Here is a 19,984-nt window from a genome sequence, read left to right on the forward strand (position 1 = left end):
GTGATTGGTGGTTGTCAGTGTATTACTATGGTACAAAACAAATATGAATACTTCAATAAGTCAGTAAACATTATAACATTATATCTGATAATTAAATACGGTTTATTACTATAAATTTAAGTAAAGTCTGTAAAATCTAAAATGTGCTACTGTATTTTTTACGGTAAATTTCTGGCAACCACAGCTGCCAGTTTTTTACAGTAAATTTAACAGATATTTTTTTACAGTGCAATTTAGGTCAACCAATTACCAAGCAATGCTTCATTTTGTCCAGTCTTTGGTGTAAAAAGGTTGCATTAGCAAATAAAGAAAAGTCACTTAAGCAAAATATGGTCAGGTCAAAGTGTCAATTTTACTGGTAGTCCACTGTATGAAGAATTTTTAGGTATAATATGTCACAGTTTACTTTATTTTGCTATCCTCACTTGCATAAATGAACTACAGTGTCCTGCACCCACTAGTAAAAAAAAATATCAAAAATGATATCTGGTGTCTGAATCATTTTTGATTTGACTGTATACATGCCCGTCAGAATGCAGAGGTAATTATTACAACCGAAACCTTTATTTTTTTTCTTGCCAGCTCTCATTGTGCACCATGAGAGCTGAATTACATAAGAGTGATGGATACCCTTGAGCTCGGTGGAGTCCCTGCATCAGCAGCGCTGCAGTCAGGCAGTCGAGACACTGCGGTAATGTGAAACCTTCAGCTCCACGCGTCAGTGTAACAGCGCTGCGTGTGTCTTCAGCGTGTTGTGGTGCTGATGCTGAACACATGCACAGATGCGCTCACTGCAGCAGAGACACACTGCAACATCAGGTGAGCCTTTCATACCGTTCTACTCTGAAACTGCTGGATAAAACTGTGCATGAATGTTGCTTATGCAATGTTTGCTAGCGCTTTGCATTACAGCGCCCATGTGTTATTATGATTAGGAATAGCTCCACAAAATGTTGCTTAAATGAATTATATGTTATTTAATTATAGGTGTTTATTAGTTTGCAGTCATTTAGGATTGTTTATCAGGGTTGTTATGCAATATTTTAATATGCATTGATGGTCACACTTTATTGTTTATTTAATGTGTTTGCGTAGAGGTATTGTTATTGCCATTGTAATTAATAGCATCCTGTATGAACACTGTTAAAAGTTGTTGTTATTTTTATGAATTATGCAATGATTTTAAGTTTACAATTTGTCATTTATCATTGTTGATTATGCAAGTTTATAAATGAATATGTGATGAATGCTTTAATATTCACTGCTCAGCAGTTTCTCAAGCTTGGTTTTTATGAGGGTACAGTATGAGTCAGGTGAAGGGCATCTTTCTTTTCTCCAACTCTACTCTGTGAGTTGAGCTCCATCCGTCATGTCAGGAGCTGATGAGCGTAGGAGGGTTTTCATAAAGGAGGAATACGCCTGTTCGCTCTGCTTATTACTTCTCAAGGTTTCTCCACTGTCAGGGGAGAAGGAATTGAGCCTTTGAGCTCACAGTGACGTGCGCAGCTGTTCATCTCTCACCCTCCACACTCACATGAAGGATGCTCACTGTGTGCTGTGTGATTGGGTTATACGTGTCTATGCTTCAGATTTTCTAGAAAGAAACATTTTCTTGGAGCAACACAAATGTATTAATTTATTTGTTTGTTTTATGTTTATTCCATCCATCCATCCATCCATCCATCCATCCATCCATCCATCCATCCATACCATCCATCCATCCATACCATCCATCCATCCATCCTATCTATCTGTCTATACCATCCATCCATCCATCCATCCATCCATCCATCCATCCATCCATCTACAGTGCTATGCATAAGTTTAGACACCCATGCTAAAGTTGACTAAAAAGAGGAATAAAAAAATCATCTTTTGGAAATTGAACTTAATGCCTTAATTTAAAAAATTAGGAAAAATCCAACCTTTAAGGACACCAATTTTCTTTGTGAATGAATAATGTATCGTAAATAAATAAATGTTCTTCCTTAAAATACAGGGTGCATAAGTTTGGACACCCCTATGTTAACACATAGCCTTCACCATACCTAGAGATTGGCATGGGGTACTTTCCATAAGATCATCTCTCAATGCAAATCAAACCAGCTATTAGGCTAACTGAAATAAAACCATGCCAATCTCTAGGTATGGTGAAGGCTATGTGATGATGTGGGGCTATTTTAATTCCAAAGGCCAAGGGAACTTTATCAGGATGCATAGTATCCTAAAAAATAAATAAAAAAAATACTTAAAAATAAAAATCTGCCTGCCTCTATGGGAATTTAACATAGGGGTGTCCAAACTTATGCACCCTGTATTTTAAGGAAGAACATTTATTTATTTACGATACATTATTCATTCACAAAGAAAATTGGTGTCCTTAAAGGATGGATTTTTCCTAATTTTTTAAATTAAGGCATTAAGTTCAGTTTCCAAAAGATGATTTTTATTCCTCTTTTTAGTCAACTTTAGTATGGGTGTCTAAACTTATGCATAGCACTGTATCTATCTATCTATCTATCTATCTATCTATCTATCTATCTATCTATCTATCTATCTATCTATCTATCTATCTATCTATCTATCTATCTATCTATCTATCTATCTATCTGTATATAGCCTACCATCCATCCATCCATCTATCCATCCATCCATCCTATCTATCTGTCTATACCATCCATCCATCCATCCATCCATCCATCCATCCATCCATCCATCCATCTATCTATCTATCTATCTATCTATCTATCTATCTATCTATCTATCTATCTATCTATCTATCTATCTATCTATCTATCTATCTATCTATCTGTATATAGCCTACCATCCATCCATCCATCCATCCATCCTATCTATCTGTCTATACCATCCATCCATCCATCCATCCATCCATCCATCCATCCATCCATCCATCCATCCATCCATCTATCTATCTATCTATCTATCTATCTATCTATCTATCTATCTATCTATCTATCTATCTATCTATCTATCTATCTATCTATCTATCTATCTGTATATAGCCTACCATCCATCCATCCATCCATCCATCCATCCTATCTATCTGTCTATACCATCCATCCATCCATCCATCCATCCATCCATCCATCCATCTCTCTCTAGTTTTATATATATACAGAGGTAAGAAGACGTACACATGCACATGCGTGTCTCTGATTCATTTGGCTGCAGTGAGGTGTTTTCCCTCCTGTTCAGTCCATACATCGACCTGCAGGGGAACACCTGAATGATGTAATGTGTGCAGTTGCTTGTCATTTCACAGATGGTCTCTGTCACAAGTGTCTTGTACTGCATTCATAGCAAGGGCCGCCCCAGCGGAGCCACACAGGGTTAAGTGTTGGGCTCAAGGGCACTGTGGTGATACGGCAGGACTGTTTCCAGGCAGCGCTGTGTGGGACCGCAGAGCTTTATAGCTCCATGGCTTCGCCACTATGTTACCATGCAATTAAGTGAGCTCCTACCCTACAATCTAGATCAATTGCCATCTCTGTAGCTGTCATATGTGACCCTGGATCACAAAACCAGTCATAAGTAGCACGGGTATATTTGTGGCAATAGCCAACAATACATTGTATGGGTCAAAGTTATCGATTTTTCTTTTATGCCAAAAATCATTAGGATATTAAGTAAAGATGTGGACTATTGTATTCTGCCATACACATTGAGCGGTGTATCTGTTCGCTATGGTGTGACAAAACAAGCAGTTTCAGTGAAAAAATAATGTATAGCCATTGTCGTTTCATTCTGGAATCTGAAATATAGTATAAAGTCAGAATTTATTATTGCCTGACTTCATATTATCCCATTGCACTGAATCAAGCTATATTTCACCATTTATTCCCCACCGTCCCCTCAATACATCATGGATTTATGGGCATGAAGCACTATGGATACTTTATTAAATGGAAACTCAGGTCTGTATTCAAAGCCAGTGAGATCATCAGGGGTGCATCGGTGAGATGTGTCATATCAAATGATGGGAACAGACAGATGAGGAACCTCCCGGTGAGCACAGTGCAGTCTTACATGCAAATTGGAGAGCAAATATGAGAGAAATGAAACTTCCTGCGTCACAGCTGAGTTTCGTCATAAACGCATTACAAATTCAAGCCACTGGATCTGAGACAGAAGTAGAGCTGAGGAGTTTTTCAGAGCCACAGATTCACACAGGGTTTAAATCATATCTCCCCTGAACAATATTTATTCATCCTCTCACTACTGAGCCTGTTATTCCAGAAAATATGATTAGCTTTCTTCACGACTGACCCACTGGAAAATGGATTGCTAATGTCCTGCTTAAAAGTACCAGCATGACCCATATACAACTGAGCCAGAATGTTACTCAATGACTGCAGTGTACAAGTTTACACGCAGTATAGTTTGAAGACTATTGTATTTTTATACCCTAAAAGTGTCATAGATTGAGTTTCCTGTCTCAGGGAGATCAGGCTACCACACACACACACACACACACACACACACACACACACACACACACACACACACACACACACACACACACAGAGACAGAGAGAGAGAGAGAGAGACAGAGAGAGAGAGAGAGAGAGAGAGAGAGAGAGAAAGAGAGAGAGAGAGGGAGCTTAACTAAATAAGCTAAAAGCTGCAATGACTGTAATCTTGACTGTAATGAAATACTGAAGTGAGAACAGCAGTTTAGAGGCATATGATCAGTATCGTGAGATGTCATTTACACAGTCACCATCTGTTGCTCTGATCGCCACTGAAACGCTTCAGTCATCATTCTGCACAATAAATGAGTCTAATACAGTATGACAAGCTGAATGGGGCACTGAATACATGTTTATTTATATTTAATGTTATATATAAGGCAGACCGGGCTAGTTGTCACATAGGGAAGCTATCACAAGCTTTCATAATTATGAGATTTTCAGTCAAAAGTCCAGGTACATAAATGCTTGGTTTAATAGCTGTGGTTTTGTTTGTTGTTGTTTTGTTTCAAACAATGTAAAGTAGGGTTATTTTTGATAAACTAAAATTACAATATGATCATATCATTGCATACAGTAAAACAAGAGTCACTATATAATGATGGTGTGTTTTAACACAAATGTTGAACTTTTTTTGAGGTCAGGGTAAGCTGTCATTTGTAATTTGAATCAATTGTGACTGCTTCTAAAAAAATAATCCTACACTATATTGATAACTAAATATTCTCTTTATATAAAACTTCACAGACAAACAGTCACAATTTTAACCGATTTAGTGACAAAAACAATATAGGTTTGCTGTCGTTTAGTCAAGTCAAGTCACCTATACAGTATTAGCGCTTTATACAATACAGAGTAGGCCTATTTCAGCTGAAGTCAGTTCAGTGTTGATAGCCTACAGTGTTGATATTTATATACCTAAATATAAATGTGAAATATAAACCCCCTTAGATAAACCAAAAAATATGCAAAGTAGAGAGAGAGAGAGAGAGAGAGAGAGAGAGAGAGAGAGAGAGAGAGAGAGAGAGAGAGAGAGAGTGTCTCTGGGCGGAGTTTATTGTGAGTGTGTTGCTGTGTGTTAGTAACAGGTGTTCAGCAGCTGCAGTTCACACACACACACACACAGAGAGAGAGAGACGCTTCAACTGTCCTCTGATCGATTCGGAGCTGATATCATCTTTCGATACTACGGCCGATGATCACTAATAACCGGAATAACCACTGAAAGATTGGTGAGTGAAACTACGTGTCTTTCAGTGATGATCAGTTACTTTGGCGACGCGGCGTCATCGATGAGCCTGTAACCGTTCGAACTCTTGATGTTGTGTGTCAGTCACCATCAGGTGTTTTATTGTCAAAGAAAATGAATGACAGTGTCACTGAATAGAGCAGTTACAGCTAGTGTTCAGACGCTTCTGGAAATGCAGAGAAAACAAATGTGTGTGTGTGTGTGTGTGTGTGTGTGTGTGTGTGTGTGTGTGTGTGTTCGTGTTCGTGTTCAGTTAAGTTTAGTTTAGTTTAGTTTAGTTTGTTATAAAGCGTTTTTTTTTAGCTATGCCTTGTAGAAGTTCTGTGACTTTTCAACTACCCTGCTGTAACGTTATGAATATGGTAATTATTCAGTACCAGGCTATATCCAAATACCACAGTTTTACTATTTGATACCACCGTAGCCTATAGTTTTTATATTTTTAAAGAATAGAACACTTAACCGTTTGAGCAGACAAAATGGGATAAATCAATCCATGTTTGTGTTGTTTTAATTCAGAATGGTTTGGCGCCAGAGGTTTGACATACGGCTGTAAGAGGATTGTCTGTATCTGGCCGAACAGGTCATTTCCTATAGATATAGTTAAGCGCTGGTGTGTGTGAGAGAGTTCAGGTCAAAGTGTTAAAGGGATTTCTTTCTTTCTTTTTCTTTCTTTCTTTTTTAGTGCCATTTGCTAAGTCATGACGACTGCTCATATTGAGGGTTAGTGATTTGAATACACTTCTAACCCTCAGTATCATGTAACCGTAACTGAATCCGCATCACCACTGGCATGAATAACATCTCAAATCTTGCTACTTGCTGGGCCAGTAGTAACCACCTAGCAACAACTCAAAAAAAAAAAAAAAAAAACCCACAAAAAAAACACTAGCAACTAACTAGTAATTGCTTAGAACCATCTAGAACGGTAAGGTACTAAAAGACACCCTCTTTTGACTTAAAATGATATGATCAAAAAGTTATGACGTTTTTACATTGCTTATCAAATAAGTTAGGCAATTTTCTACTTTTTATAAGTTTTACAATATTCAACTAATTTTTTAAGTTAGTTTAATGTAATTTAAGTTGAAATGACTTAAACATCCAAGTTGATTGTACTTAAAAATATAAGGCAGCAACCTTTTTTTTGACAGTGTATAAAACCCCAGCATAGCACTAGCAACACCAGAGTCATGGGTTTGATTCCCGAAGAATGCATGAGCTGATAAAATAAATACATTGAATGCAATGTGCACTGCTTTGGATGAAATAACAAAACTACATTAGATAAATCATACAGTAATATTAGAAAACTAAAATCTGGCAATGCTTAGTAGCCTATATAGTCTTGCCAATAAAGCCTTTTATTGAATTGAATTTGGAGGGAGAGACTTGCCCTGAGTGATTCAGGGCAAGAATGAACAATAGTCCTGCCACTAACGGCGCTCATTATTTGTGTGCATTGTTTATTTATGTCTAAACAAAGCGTTGTGCCTCGGCGAGCATGAAGCGCAGCCTCTCTCTGCTGCGTTGTGTTTTACACCGTTGAGACGGCGCGTGAGAATGCTTTTACTCTGATTAATTAGACGCATAACTCAATCTCCTTCAGTCATTCCATATTAAAGACTTGTGGCCTCATGCACAGAAAACCAGTACCATTTCTATTACAATCCAAATGCCTTCAGACTCTTGTTATGTGTTTACTGGTGGAGATGGGACTGAGATCTGTTTCAGTCATTTGACTGTTGGCCTGAGGACTGTTTAAAGTTGTGATGTCAGCAATACATTTTACTGTGTAATTTCAGCTAAAGTTACTTAGCATGCTAGATACTAGGCGAGGAAAATGTTTTACTGCTGAGGTTTACTGTGCCTAATTGCATATTCTCGGTCAAAGGGCATGACAAAGATGTTGTAATATTTACATTACATTTCATTGTCAAATTAACACTTTCAAAAGGATTTTTTTTTTTACTTTGTGTCAGGGAGCTGTTTATGGTTTCAGTTTTTTTAGTAGCATCTAAATATCACTATAATGAGGAAATTGGATTTATGTGGGACGGATATTCAGAAATGAGCACCGTAGCGCTATGTATTCTGGGTCGCAGGTAAGATGGCATGATCTTCCATTAGCTAATGAGAAGACAGGAGCTGCTGATCTAAACATTGTTTAACCTCATGACAATCTGTAAGTCTTCGTGTTCAAGGCTGCGCCCATGAAGTTCAGATAACAAGCTTGTTATCAGTGTCTCCTCTGTGTTGAGGGTTTTAGTTTATAATGCATAAATGCATATTACATTAAAATTATATTTAAAATATATATTTTATGAAGTATACGATATACGATACGTACCGGGCAAACGTGTGGAAACATTACCATTTTTATTGTTTTTAAAAGAAGTCTCTTTACTCATCAAGCCTGCATTTAATTGATCAAAAATGCAGAAAAAAACGGTAATATTGTGAAATTATTACAATGTAAAATAATGGTTTTCTATTTGAATATACTTTACAATATAATTTATTTCTGTGATGCAAAGCTGAATTTTCATCAGCCATTACTCCAGTTCAGTCTTCAGTGTCACATTATCCTTCAGAAATCATTCTAATATGTAAAATATAATAACAATATATAATATTGATATATAATATTTAGTATTTGTATTATTAAAGGGTTAATAATACATATAATAATATATATTAGAAATTATTAGGCTACTATTTATATTGATAAATGAAAGTGACAGCAAATATATTTATAATGGTACTAATGTTTCCTGAACTTTCCATTCATAATAGAAAAATGTATCATGGTTTGATTGGTTTCCACAAAAATATGAAGCAGCACAACTGTTTTCGACATTGATAATAATAATAAATGTTTCTTGAGCAGCAAATCAGCATATTTGAATGATTTCTGAAATCATGTGACACTGAAGACTGGAGTAATGATGCTGAAAATTCAGATTTGACATCACAGAAAAAAATTAACAAAAAACAAAACAAAAACTGTAAGTTCAATTGTGATAATATTTCACAATATTACTGTATTAATAATATTGTATTTTTTCTTAATCTATTTTTATATAACGTTAAATAAAATTAGAAAATAGAATAAAACTGACAAAGTATATAAAATATTCTTAGAATATTTGTAAAAACCTGTGTCGTTTATTTATTCTTGCAGCCTGTAGTGCTTTTAAAGGGACACTTCACCCATTTGCATTAAGCTTTGTATTGTTAGAAACCCAGTCATATATTATAATGATCGTGGATTTTTCCTTTATTTTTCCCTGAGATGGGAGAATTAAGGATTTAAGTGTTTTACTTCCTGCTTATTCTGACGTAAAAATCGTCATTTTGCGTCATAATAAGCAGGAAGTCACATTTCATTGAAAAGTGTAGAGACTACAAACACTAGCTCCTCATTATTCCAGGGGGCGCTCATGCTCACGCTACAGGCCTATCACAGATCAGTGGGTGGGACTTTACTCTCTGAAACTGAAAGCAATATCCTCCATCTTGTTTGAAGCTAAGCTAACAGGCGCTGTGGAGACAGATGTAAAGTTATGACAATAGCGGAGGGTAACGTTACTCAATATGATGTAGAAGAAGAGGATTTCGGAAGTCTGATGCTTGAATCAGGTGTTTGTGGCTATCAAGCCGCATTATAGCGAAGAGCAGCCGAGGCAGAAGACCTGCCTGCCGCGGACGAGGAGCCCGGACCGGCTCGAGTTAGGGCGGACTGGTGGCGCCGGTGATCTCACTACGAACCGCTATGAACACAGAGATAGAGTCCGTCTGCGGCAAAGAATTTCAACAATGACAATTTCTCATGCACGAAATCTCTGAATCAGACGAGCACACGGGCGTTTGTGTTGTGAATCAGACGAGCACACGGGCGTTTGTGTTGTGAATCAGACGAGCACACGGGCGTTTGTGTTGTGAATCAGACGAGCACACGGGCGTTTGTGTTGTGAATCAGACGAGCACACGGGCGTTTGTGTTGTGAATCAGACGAGCACACGGGCGTTTGTGTTGTGAATCAGACGAGCACACGGGCGTTTGTGTTGTGAATCAGACGAGCACACGGGCGTTTGTGTTGTGAATCAGACGAGCACACGGGCGTTTGTGTTGTGAATCAGACGAGCACACGGGCGTTTGTGTTGTGAATCAGACGAGCACACGGGCGTTTGTGTTGTGAATCAGACGAGCACACGGGCGTTTGTGTTGTGAATCAGACGAGCACACGGACGTTTGTGTTGTGAATCAGACGAGGACACGGACGTGTGTGTTGTGAATCAGACGAGGACACGGGCGTTTGTGTTGTGAATCAGACGAGGACACGGGCGTTTGTGTTGTGAATCAGACGAGGACACGGGTGTTTGTGTTGTGAAACCACCGCATCTGACTGAACATCCAGGTAACGTTACCATGCATGCAATAATTCACCACTTCGAAAGAAATACAAATGAGGAGTAATTCACTATTGAGTTCGCCAACTAACTAACGTTAGATATTTTGTGTGAAATGAATTTCAAGCTCCGGTCCGGTGGTAGCTAGCCTTATAGACGGAAGAGTGATTCATGCTGTTCTGGATTAGTGGGAGTGGCTTGCGCAGCTGTGCAATGTGGTGCATTGTGGGAGTTGTTGTCTTTCATACAAATGCGTCCTGAAGTTTCTTTCTTTCTTTCCTCGGTCAAGAAGGCACCAAATTCAAAATTTATTTTACATTTCGACTACATATATGACCCACTTTCAATAAAGATCAATGTTCCCATGGGTGAAGTGTCCCTTTAAAGGGCTGCCGTTCACAGGCTATACTGTTTGATGTAATGGCTACATCAGTGAGGTATTCAAAATCTGTCAATCAAACAACAGTGTTTTTATGATGTTGCTTTATATACTTCATATATGTATACTTGATTTTTGTCAGCGTGTGACATCTTTGGCTTGTTCAGTGTTTTCTTAGTTTATGATTGTGTGACCCACCATGCAAAACTAAATTTCGTCTGTTATCTCATCTGCATTGTGGATATCTTAGTTACAACATCATATTTTACCTTTCAGGAAATTATGCCTTGTGTACATAAAAGTGAATGACTATGAATATTTTATCACTGACATTGTGTCATAATAAGATGTGACGCAAAAAGTCAAGTTTACTACAATACATTACAAATTTGACTTAATATAATTACTAGGCTATATATATATATATATATATATATATATATATATATATATATTACTTAAAAACAAATATGTATATTATTATAATTTTTTTGCATTAGCATCACAAAAGTTTGTTAAAACGAGCCTTAAAGGGATACTCCACTTTTTTTTGGAAATAGGCTCATTTTACAACTCCCCCAGAGTTAAAACAGTTGAGTCTTACCGTTTTCGAATCCATTCAGCCGATCTCCGGGTCTGGCGGTACCACTTTTAGCATTAGCATAGATCATTGAATCGGACAGGACCATTAGCATCTCTCTCAAAAAAATGACCAAAGAGTTTCGATATTTTTCCTATTTAAAACTTGACTCTTCTGTAGTTACATCGTGTACTAAGACCGACGGAAAATGAAAAGTTGCGATTTTCTAGGCTGATATGGCTAGGAACTATACTCTCATTCCTGCGTAATAATCAAGAAACTTTGCTGCCGTACCATGAGTTCAGCAGGCGTAATGATATGACGCAGCGCCTGAAAATAGTCCCCAGCTCGGTAACTTCCAACGTGACCGGGACTAAGTTTGTCTAACCTATTAGACCTATTTTCAGGCGCTGCGTCATATCAGTACCGCCAGACCCGGGATCTCCTGAATGGCTGAATGGATTCGAAAACGGTAAAACTCAACTGTTTAACTCTGGGGGAGTTGTAAAATGAGCCTATTTCCAAAAAAAGTGGAGTATCCCTTTAAGATCTCATGCAGTATTGCTTATCAACTACATCGTTCATGTTTTATGGATATACATTTTTTAATAGATATTTTTACTGCAAAAGAAGACAAAAAAGTATTAAGAAATGACTTTTTTTGCTGTAAAACTGGGAATAAATGTCTGTTTATTCGAATGAAGCTAATGTAACGCTTCCCTCCGCGGATACACATCCTGATGGGACACTTTCACTCGAGGGCAGTCATCACCATGACAACAGCCAGTCAGGACGGGGCTTAAGCGCAGGTATTCTCATTAGAGCCGACCTCGACATCAAACTACTACAACACGAGCCAAAGACCTCAAGCATGTCTCTCGCTTCCCTTAAGTTTAAACCCTGAAGGCCACGACACGTGGTACGCTGACAACTATGACATCCCAGCGGAAGGAAACACGCGGTTATGTCATGCTTCTGTGATCTCGTTATTCATGAAGCGAACAAATGACAACTTCAATGTACTTACTTCACTTAAAGGTGCATTGAAGAGTGTTAAATGAAAACTATGTTTGTTCTAAATGCTGTTCTGACTCAAGAAATAAAACAGATTTAGTAATACAGCCTACCATAATGTCTTTGCTTTTGCCGCTTTTTTGCTAGAGTTTATCAGTATCTGTTTTGTCTCGATTTACTTGAGCAGTGAGCGTTCTGGATCACATCTCTTCTGTTTTTACTATAATCCGCCGTCTTAATATCTACTAACCGGTTTATCTGCTTTGTGAGGGGAAGCTGCTCTTCTCCTGATGTGTCTGTCTGGAGATCAGAGGCGGGTCAGGCATTATTCCCCACTGAATTCCCCTTTCAGATCCTCTATCGGACCGCCCAGTCTGGGACAAAGATGATAAACGATCCAGTCCATATCTCTGAGTCGAGCCATTGTGCAGTGTCTAAACAAGAAATGTAAATGAATAAGCAACAGTAAATTGGATGAATAACTTGATGTAAACTTTGCAATGAGCTTTTCTTACTTGAAATGTAATTTAATTCTGGGTTCAATGTTTTACCATGTGCTCTAATTCAAAAGTTTTGGGTTGGTAAGATATGCATCTCTTCTGCTCACCAAGGCTGCATGCAAAAATACAGTGAAGAAAGTAATATTGTGAAATTTAAAATAAACTCTTTTCTATTTGAATATATTTTCAAATGTAATGTATTCCTGTGATGCTAAACTGAATTTTCAGCATCATTACGCCAGTCTTCAGAGTCACATGATCCTTCAGAAATCATTCTAATATTTTGCTTCTCAAGAAACATTTCTTATTAATATAAATAGTTGTGTTGCTTGATATTTTGATAAAACAGCCTTTATATGAAATGGAAATCTTTTGTAACAAATGTTTTTACTGTCACTTTGATCAATTTAATGCAATTGCTAAATAAAAGTCTAATTTTCTTTTAAAAAGTCTACATTTCTTTAAAAACCTCTTTTGAACATTATTGTACATTTGTAAACCCTGAGTTAACATGATTATTTGATTTCATTGATTAGAATTGTTCGGATGGTTGTGGTTTGCTATTGGATCCCTTTGATTGACAGGTTGTCCCGCCCTTGCGCCAGTAAACACATCATCAGAGAAGAGATGATGTCGCTGCAAGAGGGAGGGGAAGATATTTTGATGCAAGATTCCGAGGTCGCATGAATTAAAAAAATAATAATGAAGTGCACGGATAAATCATTTATGATATACTGTAGTATTCCATAAAAAAGAAGAATTGGTGATTTCATGTGTGATCTGTGTGGTTATGTGGAGAAGATGTGAGTGTTCTGGCAGGGCAGGGGCCCATGGGAGGCCCTTACAGATTGTAGTTTATTTGCTGATTGTTAAAGGTTTTTGAAGGGTTCTTTGTTAACAAGCCTCATTCTGTCAGGAAACACGGTAGAGTTGACATGTGACTGGAGGAATTGTCAATGTAATTATTATGATCGTTATTCTCTCGCTGTAGCTTGATATGTCACTCCATAGGATTCAATATAAAATCTTCACGATCTCTCTCTTTGTCTCTTGCAGATTTTTTTCTTTGTCTCCATCCGTCTGCTCCGGGCCGCTCCATGCAGGGGAGCGGCTGATCTATGGGCCGCTCTCCGGTGAGCCTGTCCAGACTGAAGCTGGGGAAGCTAAAGGTGGTGCGGCGGCAGCTGCTGCAGCGCTATGAGCACCAGCCGTTTGTCTCGTGTCTGGCCGGCCTGTACGGCTGCCAGTGGAGACGCTACCAGCGTGCCAAAGCCCAGCCGGGGGAATGCTGCTGTAGTCGGGTGAGAAAAGATGCTTGGAGTCCCTCAGATTGCTTATAAACTCCTCTTTATGATGGTTTACATTCAGGTTCTGTTCCAAAACATAACCCCAGTTTCACAGACAAGGCTTAAAGGTGCATTGTGTACCTTTATATTTAGGAGGATCTGTTGACAGAAATGCAATATCATATACATAACTGTTTTCAGTGGTGTATAAAGACCTTACTTAATGAACCGTTATGTTTTTATTACCTTAGAATGAGCCATTTCTATCTAATTATTACATGGCCAATGTAGAATGCGGTCTGTTATTTCTTGATAACAGACCGCTGCAAAGTATAACAGACCGTTGCCATGAAAAACAGCGCGTTGCTATGGACGCGGAACGGACTATTTAAATCAATAATTCGTGTCAAATTATTTATTTATTTTGTAGGTAGCCATGTAATAAGCGGGATAATGTACAGAGAGGCGGTCGTTATAGCGAATAACAACCCTTTCAGGCTGATTCAAGACCCCTCCGCTTCACGTCGGGGTCCCGTTCAGCCTGTCGGGGTTGTTATTCGCTATAACGACCGCCTCCCTATACATTATCCCTTACATACACCGTGGGTCCCCTTACATTGAAATGCGCCGACATGTTTCTACAGTAGCCCTAAATGGACAAACGCGTTTCGTCACTATGTTGTTATCCGTGCAAAGAAGCTAGCTAAAGTCAGCGAATAAAACACTGACACAATGATGAACAAGTAACAATAATATTCGCAATAACATATCGTTTTTCTGAATAATTAAGTAAACCTAATTTCTTAATTTACCTTTGTAAAGAAAACTCAGTGCTTACCTGGCTAATCTCTGCTGTCTCAGACGACGACGTCTTTTCCTGTCGGCCACCGTTAGAGATGCGCGGATGGGCTATTATTTCATCCGCAACCGCATCACAAAACTCATCATCCGTCCGCCATCCATCCGCACCAACGTTTTTGACCAATTTTCAAAACCGCAACCGCCCGCCATCCGCTGATTGGGAGATGCAAGGCGCTGCTGATGACAGCCGCGAGACTAGAAAGCTCTTACTTCAGAATATCAGCAGTGAACTCCGTCTCCGATCGGCGCACAGGGACAAAAATAAATAAAATTTAAATAAATAAATAAATAAATAAATAGCCTAAATTAAACGTGTTTCGGCAAAACCGACCTTATCTGATAGGCTACTGTACATTATTTTCATTGTAGCCTAATAGAAAACGCATTTTGGCACATCATTTAGGCTTTTTCGTTGGTGCGCCAGCTAGGCTTATGCCTACAAAAGACAGATGAAATCTAATATGAATAATTGATCCATGTCTACACAGCCTAATATTTTACACTTATAATGAAAAAATAGCCTATACAATCAAGATAGCCTATTTACTTTTTAATTATTAAATCCAGGACATGGTTAGTTAATGAAACATGGATTAAAATTAAGATACAATTAATACCAAACGAAATTCGCTTTAAAGAAGGGCTTTGTGCTTTCTGTTTGAGGTCTCTGTGAAAGTTTGAATGTTGCTCAGAGCGGTCGCAAATGGAGAACTGTCACGTAACATTGTTTTTTCCTCATAAATGCAAACACGAAAAATAAATGACAAAAGACTTTTTAAAAAAGACAAACCATCAATTTTTGGAAAAAATGTATGGATTTATAGCGTTTTGTTAAAAAAAAAAATGTATGGATAACCTTCTATTTCCTTTGTTTTTAATTCTCCTTTTTTGAGTTTGTCACGTACCTCCTTCGCCGGTGTTACCATCTGATAATAACAAGCAGTATGCATAGACTCTGCATAGGCGAGAAAATTTGACTATTTCAAAGTGTGCTTTGCAAAAAATTCCAAAAGCGATTTTTTTGGATGTAGGTATAGTCAGATAACAACATCTAACAATGTATACATATATTTTTGATTTGATTGGTTCAACCGCCCGCCACCCGCCCGAATTTAATTAAAATATTATTTTTCATCACGTCATCCGCCCGATCCGCGGTTTATCCGCGGAGTCCGCGGCTATAACCGCCAACCGCGCATCTCTAGCCACCGTAACTTCTGTTGGTTGCAATTCGCAACTTCACCACTAGATGACGCTAAAAATTACACAGTGCACCTTTAAGTCTAGTCCCAGACTAAAATGCATGATTGAGCTGACTTAACTGAAAGCACTGATATGTCAGTATGTCAGTGCCATTGTTTTGTCTTAAGATGTACATCAGTAATTTTTTTTTCTAAGGCACTTTAATAAAAGCCACTTAAATGTCCTAATTGAACTAAGGCCTAATCCTGGCTCAATCTTAAGCCCTGTCTGTGAAACCGGGCCATTGTGTGCTCTCTACCTAGACAGCATGATTAGGCATCATAGGTTGCTCAAAGATGAACAACATAATCTGCTTTATAAGATTCCTTATTTTGGTCAGATTATAAAATTATAATTCTAGCAATCTACTGTAGTGAGTTCAGTAAAAGGCAGACACAGGCAAAAAATACAATATTTATTTTCAGATATTGTATTTTTATCATGTATATGTATTTTATGATTATTAGATTATCACACTGTTAGCCCATATCATTGATTGAGAGATGCTTAAACTATGAACTATTTGTGACCCTGGACCACAAAACCAGTCACATGGGTAAATTTTACAATAGGACAATATTTGGCCGAGATACAACTATTTGAGAATCTGGAATCTGAGGGTGCAAAAAAATCTAAACATTGAGAAAATCGCCTTTAATGTTGTCCTTTTATGTTCGCGATTGTGCCGCATTCACAAACAAAAATAAATGTTTTATATATTTAAGGTAGGAAATATACAAAATATCTTCATGGAACATGGAACATGGAACAATACTTAATATCCTAATGATTTTTGGCATAAAAGAAAAATCGATAATTTTGACCCATACAATGTATTGTTGGCTATTGCCACAAATATACCCGTGCTACTTATGACTGGTTTTGTGATCCAGGGTCACATTTCTACGGTGGCCGAGAGAGCTCAACGCGCAGCAACTGAAGAAAACACATGCTCCAAATACTCACAACTCAACCAAATACAGAAACGCGCTGCAAATAACACAGACCACAACGGAAATGTTTCCAGGGGAACCAAATAAGTGACGAACCCTGCTGGGACGTGCTTATTGCTCGTGAGCATCCCTATGCCCTACTTCCTTCGAAGGGCAGACGGCAGAGCCCTTGAAGTGGGACTTTGGAGTGAGCAGGGCACTAGTGTGCCATCATGTAGCCGTTTGGAATGCACTTGATGAAGGGAGCAATGAAAGACAATGTAATTTCCTCATTATTTTCACCTGGGATGTTCCCATGACAACGCAGCAGCTCCCAAAGCAATGTCCATCAGCTGAATAGCTGTTCTTACGAACAGAAATATAATGCTGTTAACATAACGGTTGCAAATATATATACTTTATTTTTTTTTTCTTTAACAAAAAAGCTTTTAAAATATGCGCTATATATCTGCGTGTGACTGTCTCAACTTTAAAACTTTGGACCCTATACCTAACATTTCTTATGAAACTTTTCTTTATGAAAATTTAAACATAACATGAAAAAATTTGAACAGTGTAACTGATGTATAGATTAATATCTTTCCCTCATGTTCTTTTTCTCTATCTTTTTTGATTTATTTTAGTTTTCAGTTCATTGTTCTTTTCTCATTTGTATTCTGATGACATTGAACATATTGTTAATAAATTTTGTATATTGTGTACAAGTTGTGTGTCATAAAAATGTTTTGCAACAAAACAAATGAAAAAAGTTAAAAGAAATAAAATAAAATAAAATAAAGTAGACTTTTGAGCTGTAAGCGCACGTCCCAGCCGGGTTCGTCACTTATTTGGTTCCCCTGGAAACATTTCCATTGTGTTCTGTGCATTTTGCAGAGCGTTTCTGTATTTGGTTGAGTTGTGAGTATTTGGAGCACACGTGTGTTGTGAAACTGATGAAGATGTTTTTTTAATTTGCGGGTGTTCTTTTCTATTTGCATGTGTTTTCTTCAGTTGCAGCGCGTTGAGCTCTCTCAGCCACCGTAGGTTTCAGTTATTTCTCATTAGAGCTATTATATAAAACTATTAAAAACATTTTTGGTAATTGAAATGAAGCTGAAATAAAGAATAAATATTAGATGAAAAACTTAGTTAAAGCACTAATATTACTAACTGGAAGTAAATAAAAACAAACTAAAGATGAAAGAAAAATACATTAAACATAATAGTAATAATTCATATATAATACACTAAAATAACTGCTTCATACATCACTTTTGAAAGGGCATTTATACGTTTATAAACAATATTTTAAATTAAATATCAAGAATTTAACCCTTTATTTTGATGTTGATATATTACCATTATATGCAAAGACATTAAGATGAATAAACCCAGTGCATGCTGGTATTGAGTACACCACATATATCAAGTGTTTCCATTCTCTAACATATTGTTCTCTCTCAAGGGGCTTGCTTCGTGAAGATCTATGAATAATTTCCCCTTAACCAGAATGTCTGCTGAAGACACTCATGCTGCTCAATAGAAAGTGCACTTATCAGTGCACTTTTATTGTATGTGCTGATTAGTTTTCTTGAACACAGCGAGTGCAGCTCTTGTTCAGCTGGTGGGCTGCTTTCTAAATCGAGCTGGTTTCAGTGCCGATAAGTTGCAGTATGACTCAGAAAGCATCATTCATTGAGTCATTTAAAACCAGCCTGATGACTCACTGTATTATTGCTGCACGCTGAGCTGGGCCGTCCTGTACGGCTCGAAAGCAACTATTTGAATTTCAAAGTCTGCGTTTGCCTCATGTGGTGCTTCAATTTGATCCTCCTCTTGAGTTTTCACACTGTTGAGTAACTGTGGTGGGGTGTGGGTGTTATCACGGCTCATGATGGCTCTGTTTTGCAGTTGGAGTGTGGTAGTTTCGCTCTCCTCATCGTAACGTTTTTCCTGACCCTGGTATTCCTGTACTTCTGGAGTGAGGCGCAGAATGACTACAATGACTTTGACTGGTGAGTGTCTCGGGATGGACAGACAGATGGACTGACACACAATTAGACTGATGGGTCACTCAAAGAAAACCATGCCATTTCTGTGTCCATATGGCTTACTAATGAAATAATTCATATTTAATTGATAAATAAATAATTAATTTGTTGATTGATTTGATTTACATTATAGAAGGCACAGACACTCTTAAAAAAAAAAGAAAGAAACACTGCACATTTTATTAAAAAAAAACTATTTTCATCAAAATATTAGGTATTTGCATATCTCTTCATTTCCATTATATTTGAATGTTTTATATATATATATATATATATATATATATATATATATATCATTATAAAAAAATGTATATATATATATACACACACACACACACACACACACACACACACACACACACACACACACACACACACACACACACATATATATATATATATATATACATTTATTACATGGCTTGGCTTGATTTCTTGATTTCTATTTCTTGATAACAGACCGCTGCGAAGTATAACAGACCGTTGCCATGAAAAACAGCGCGTTGCTATGGACGCGGAACGGACTATTTTCTTTAGTGGAAGCAATACAATCGTTTTTAAATCAATAAACTCCTTTTTAAATCAATAATTCGTGTCAATTTATTTATTTATTTTGTAGGAAGCCATGTAATAAGCTCTCTATACATTATCCCTTACATATATGCAGGTGCTTTCATCTAATAAAACTTGCAATGCATTCAAGACATTTAATCAGTTCATGTACACTGGAAATCCAGAGTTCTCGCGAGAGCACAAGTTGAGTTTGCTCAGCGAGTTACTCTGGCGTCGAGTAATGATTCTCATTAAATATGCCCTTGTAGCCGAGCTGCACCAATCACATTGGGTTATCTGAAATAGGCGGGCCAGAGGCGAGCTAATCAGATGACGACAGCGCTGTAACGTTGAAGTCATTAGTTAACATTGCAAGATGGCTATGGATGAACACCAGTTGTTTGAAACGGCTTTGGCCGCTACAATGAACGAGTTA

The 19,984-nt window shown here is 37.6% G+C and overlaps 1 protein-coding gene across 4 annotated transcripts in view; it reads left to right on the plus strand.

The window, feature by feature from the left end:
• Positions 1 to 668: 668 nt before the first annotated feature.
• The window catches only part of gdpd4a (glycerophosphodiester phosphodiesterase domain containing 4a), a 35,264-nt gene continuing 15,948 nt past the window's right edge, over positions 669 to 19,984 (plus strand). The window contains exons 1-4 of one of the 4 annotated variants that reach the window (XM_079873627.1): positions 5,595 to 5,722; positions 6,425 to 6,462; positions 13,681 to 13,925; positions 18,857 to 18,960. In XM_079873627.1, the coding sequence (XP_079729753.1) occupies positions 13,743 to 13,925; positions 18,857 to 18,960 (287 nt within the window). In that variant the 5' untranslated portion in view covers positions 5,595 to 5,722; positions 6,425 to 6,462; positions 13,681 to 13,742. Of the gene's footprint in view, positions 820 to 5,572; positions 5,723 to 6,424; positions 6,463 to 13,680; positions 13,926 to 18,856; positions 18,961 to 19,984 lie in introns of those variants that run through there. The other 3 variants (XM_079873626.1, XM_079873624.1, XM_079873625.1) reach the window with 3 other exon arrangements.

Source organism: Squalius cephalus (assembly GCF_949319135.1).
Source record: "Squalius cephalus genome assembly, chromosome: 6".
NCBI classification, from domain to species: Eukaryota; Metazoa; Chordata; class Actinopteri; order Cypriniformes; family Leuciscidae; genus Squalius; species Squalius cephalus.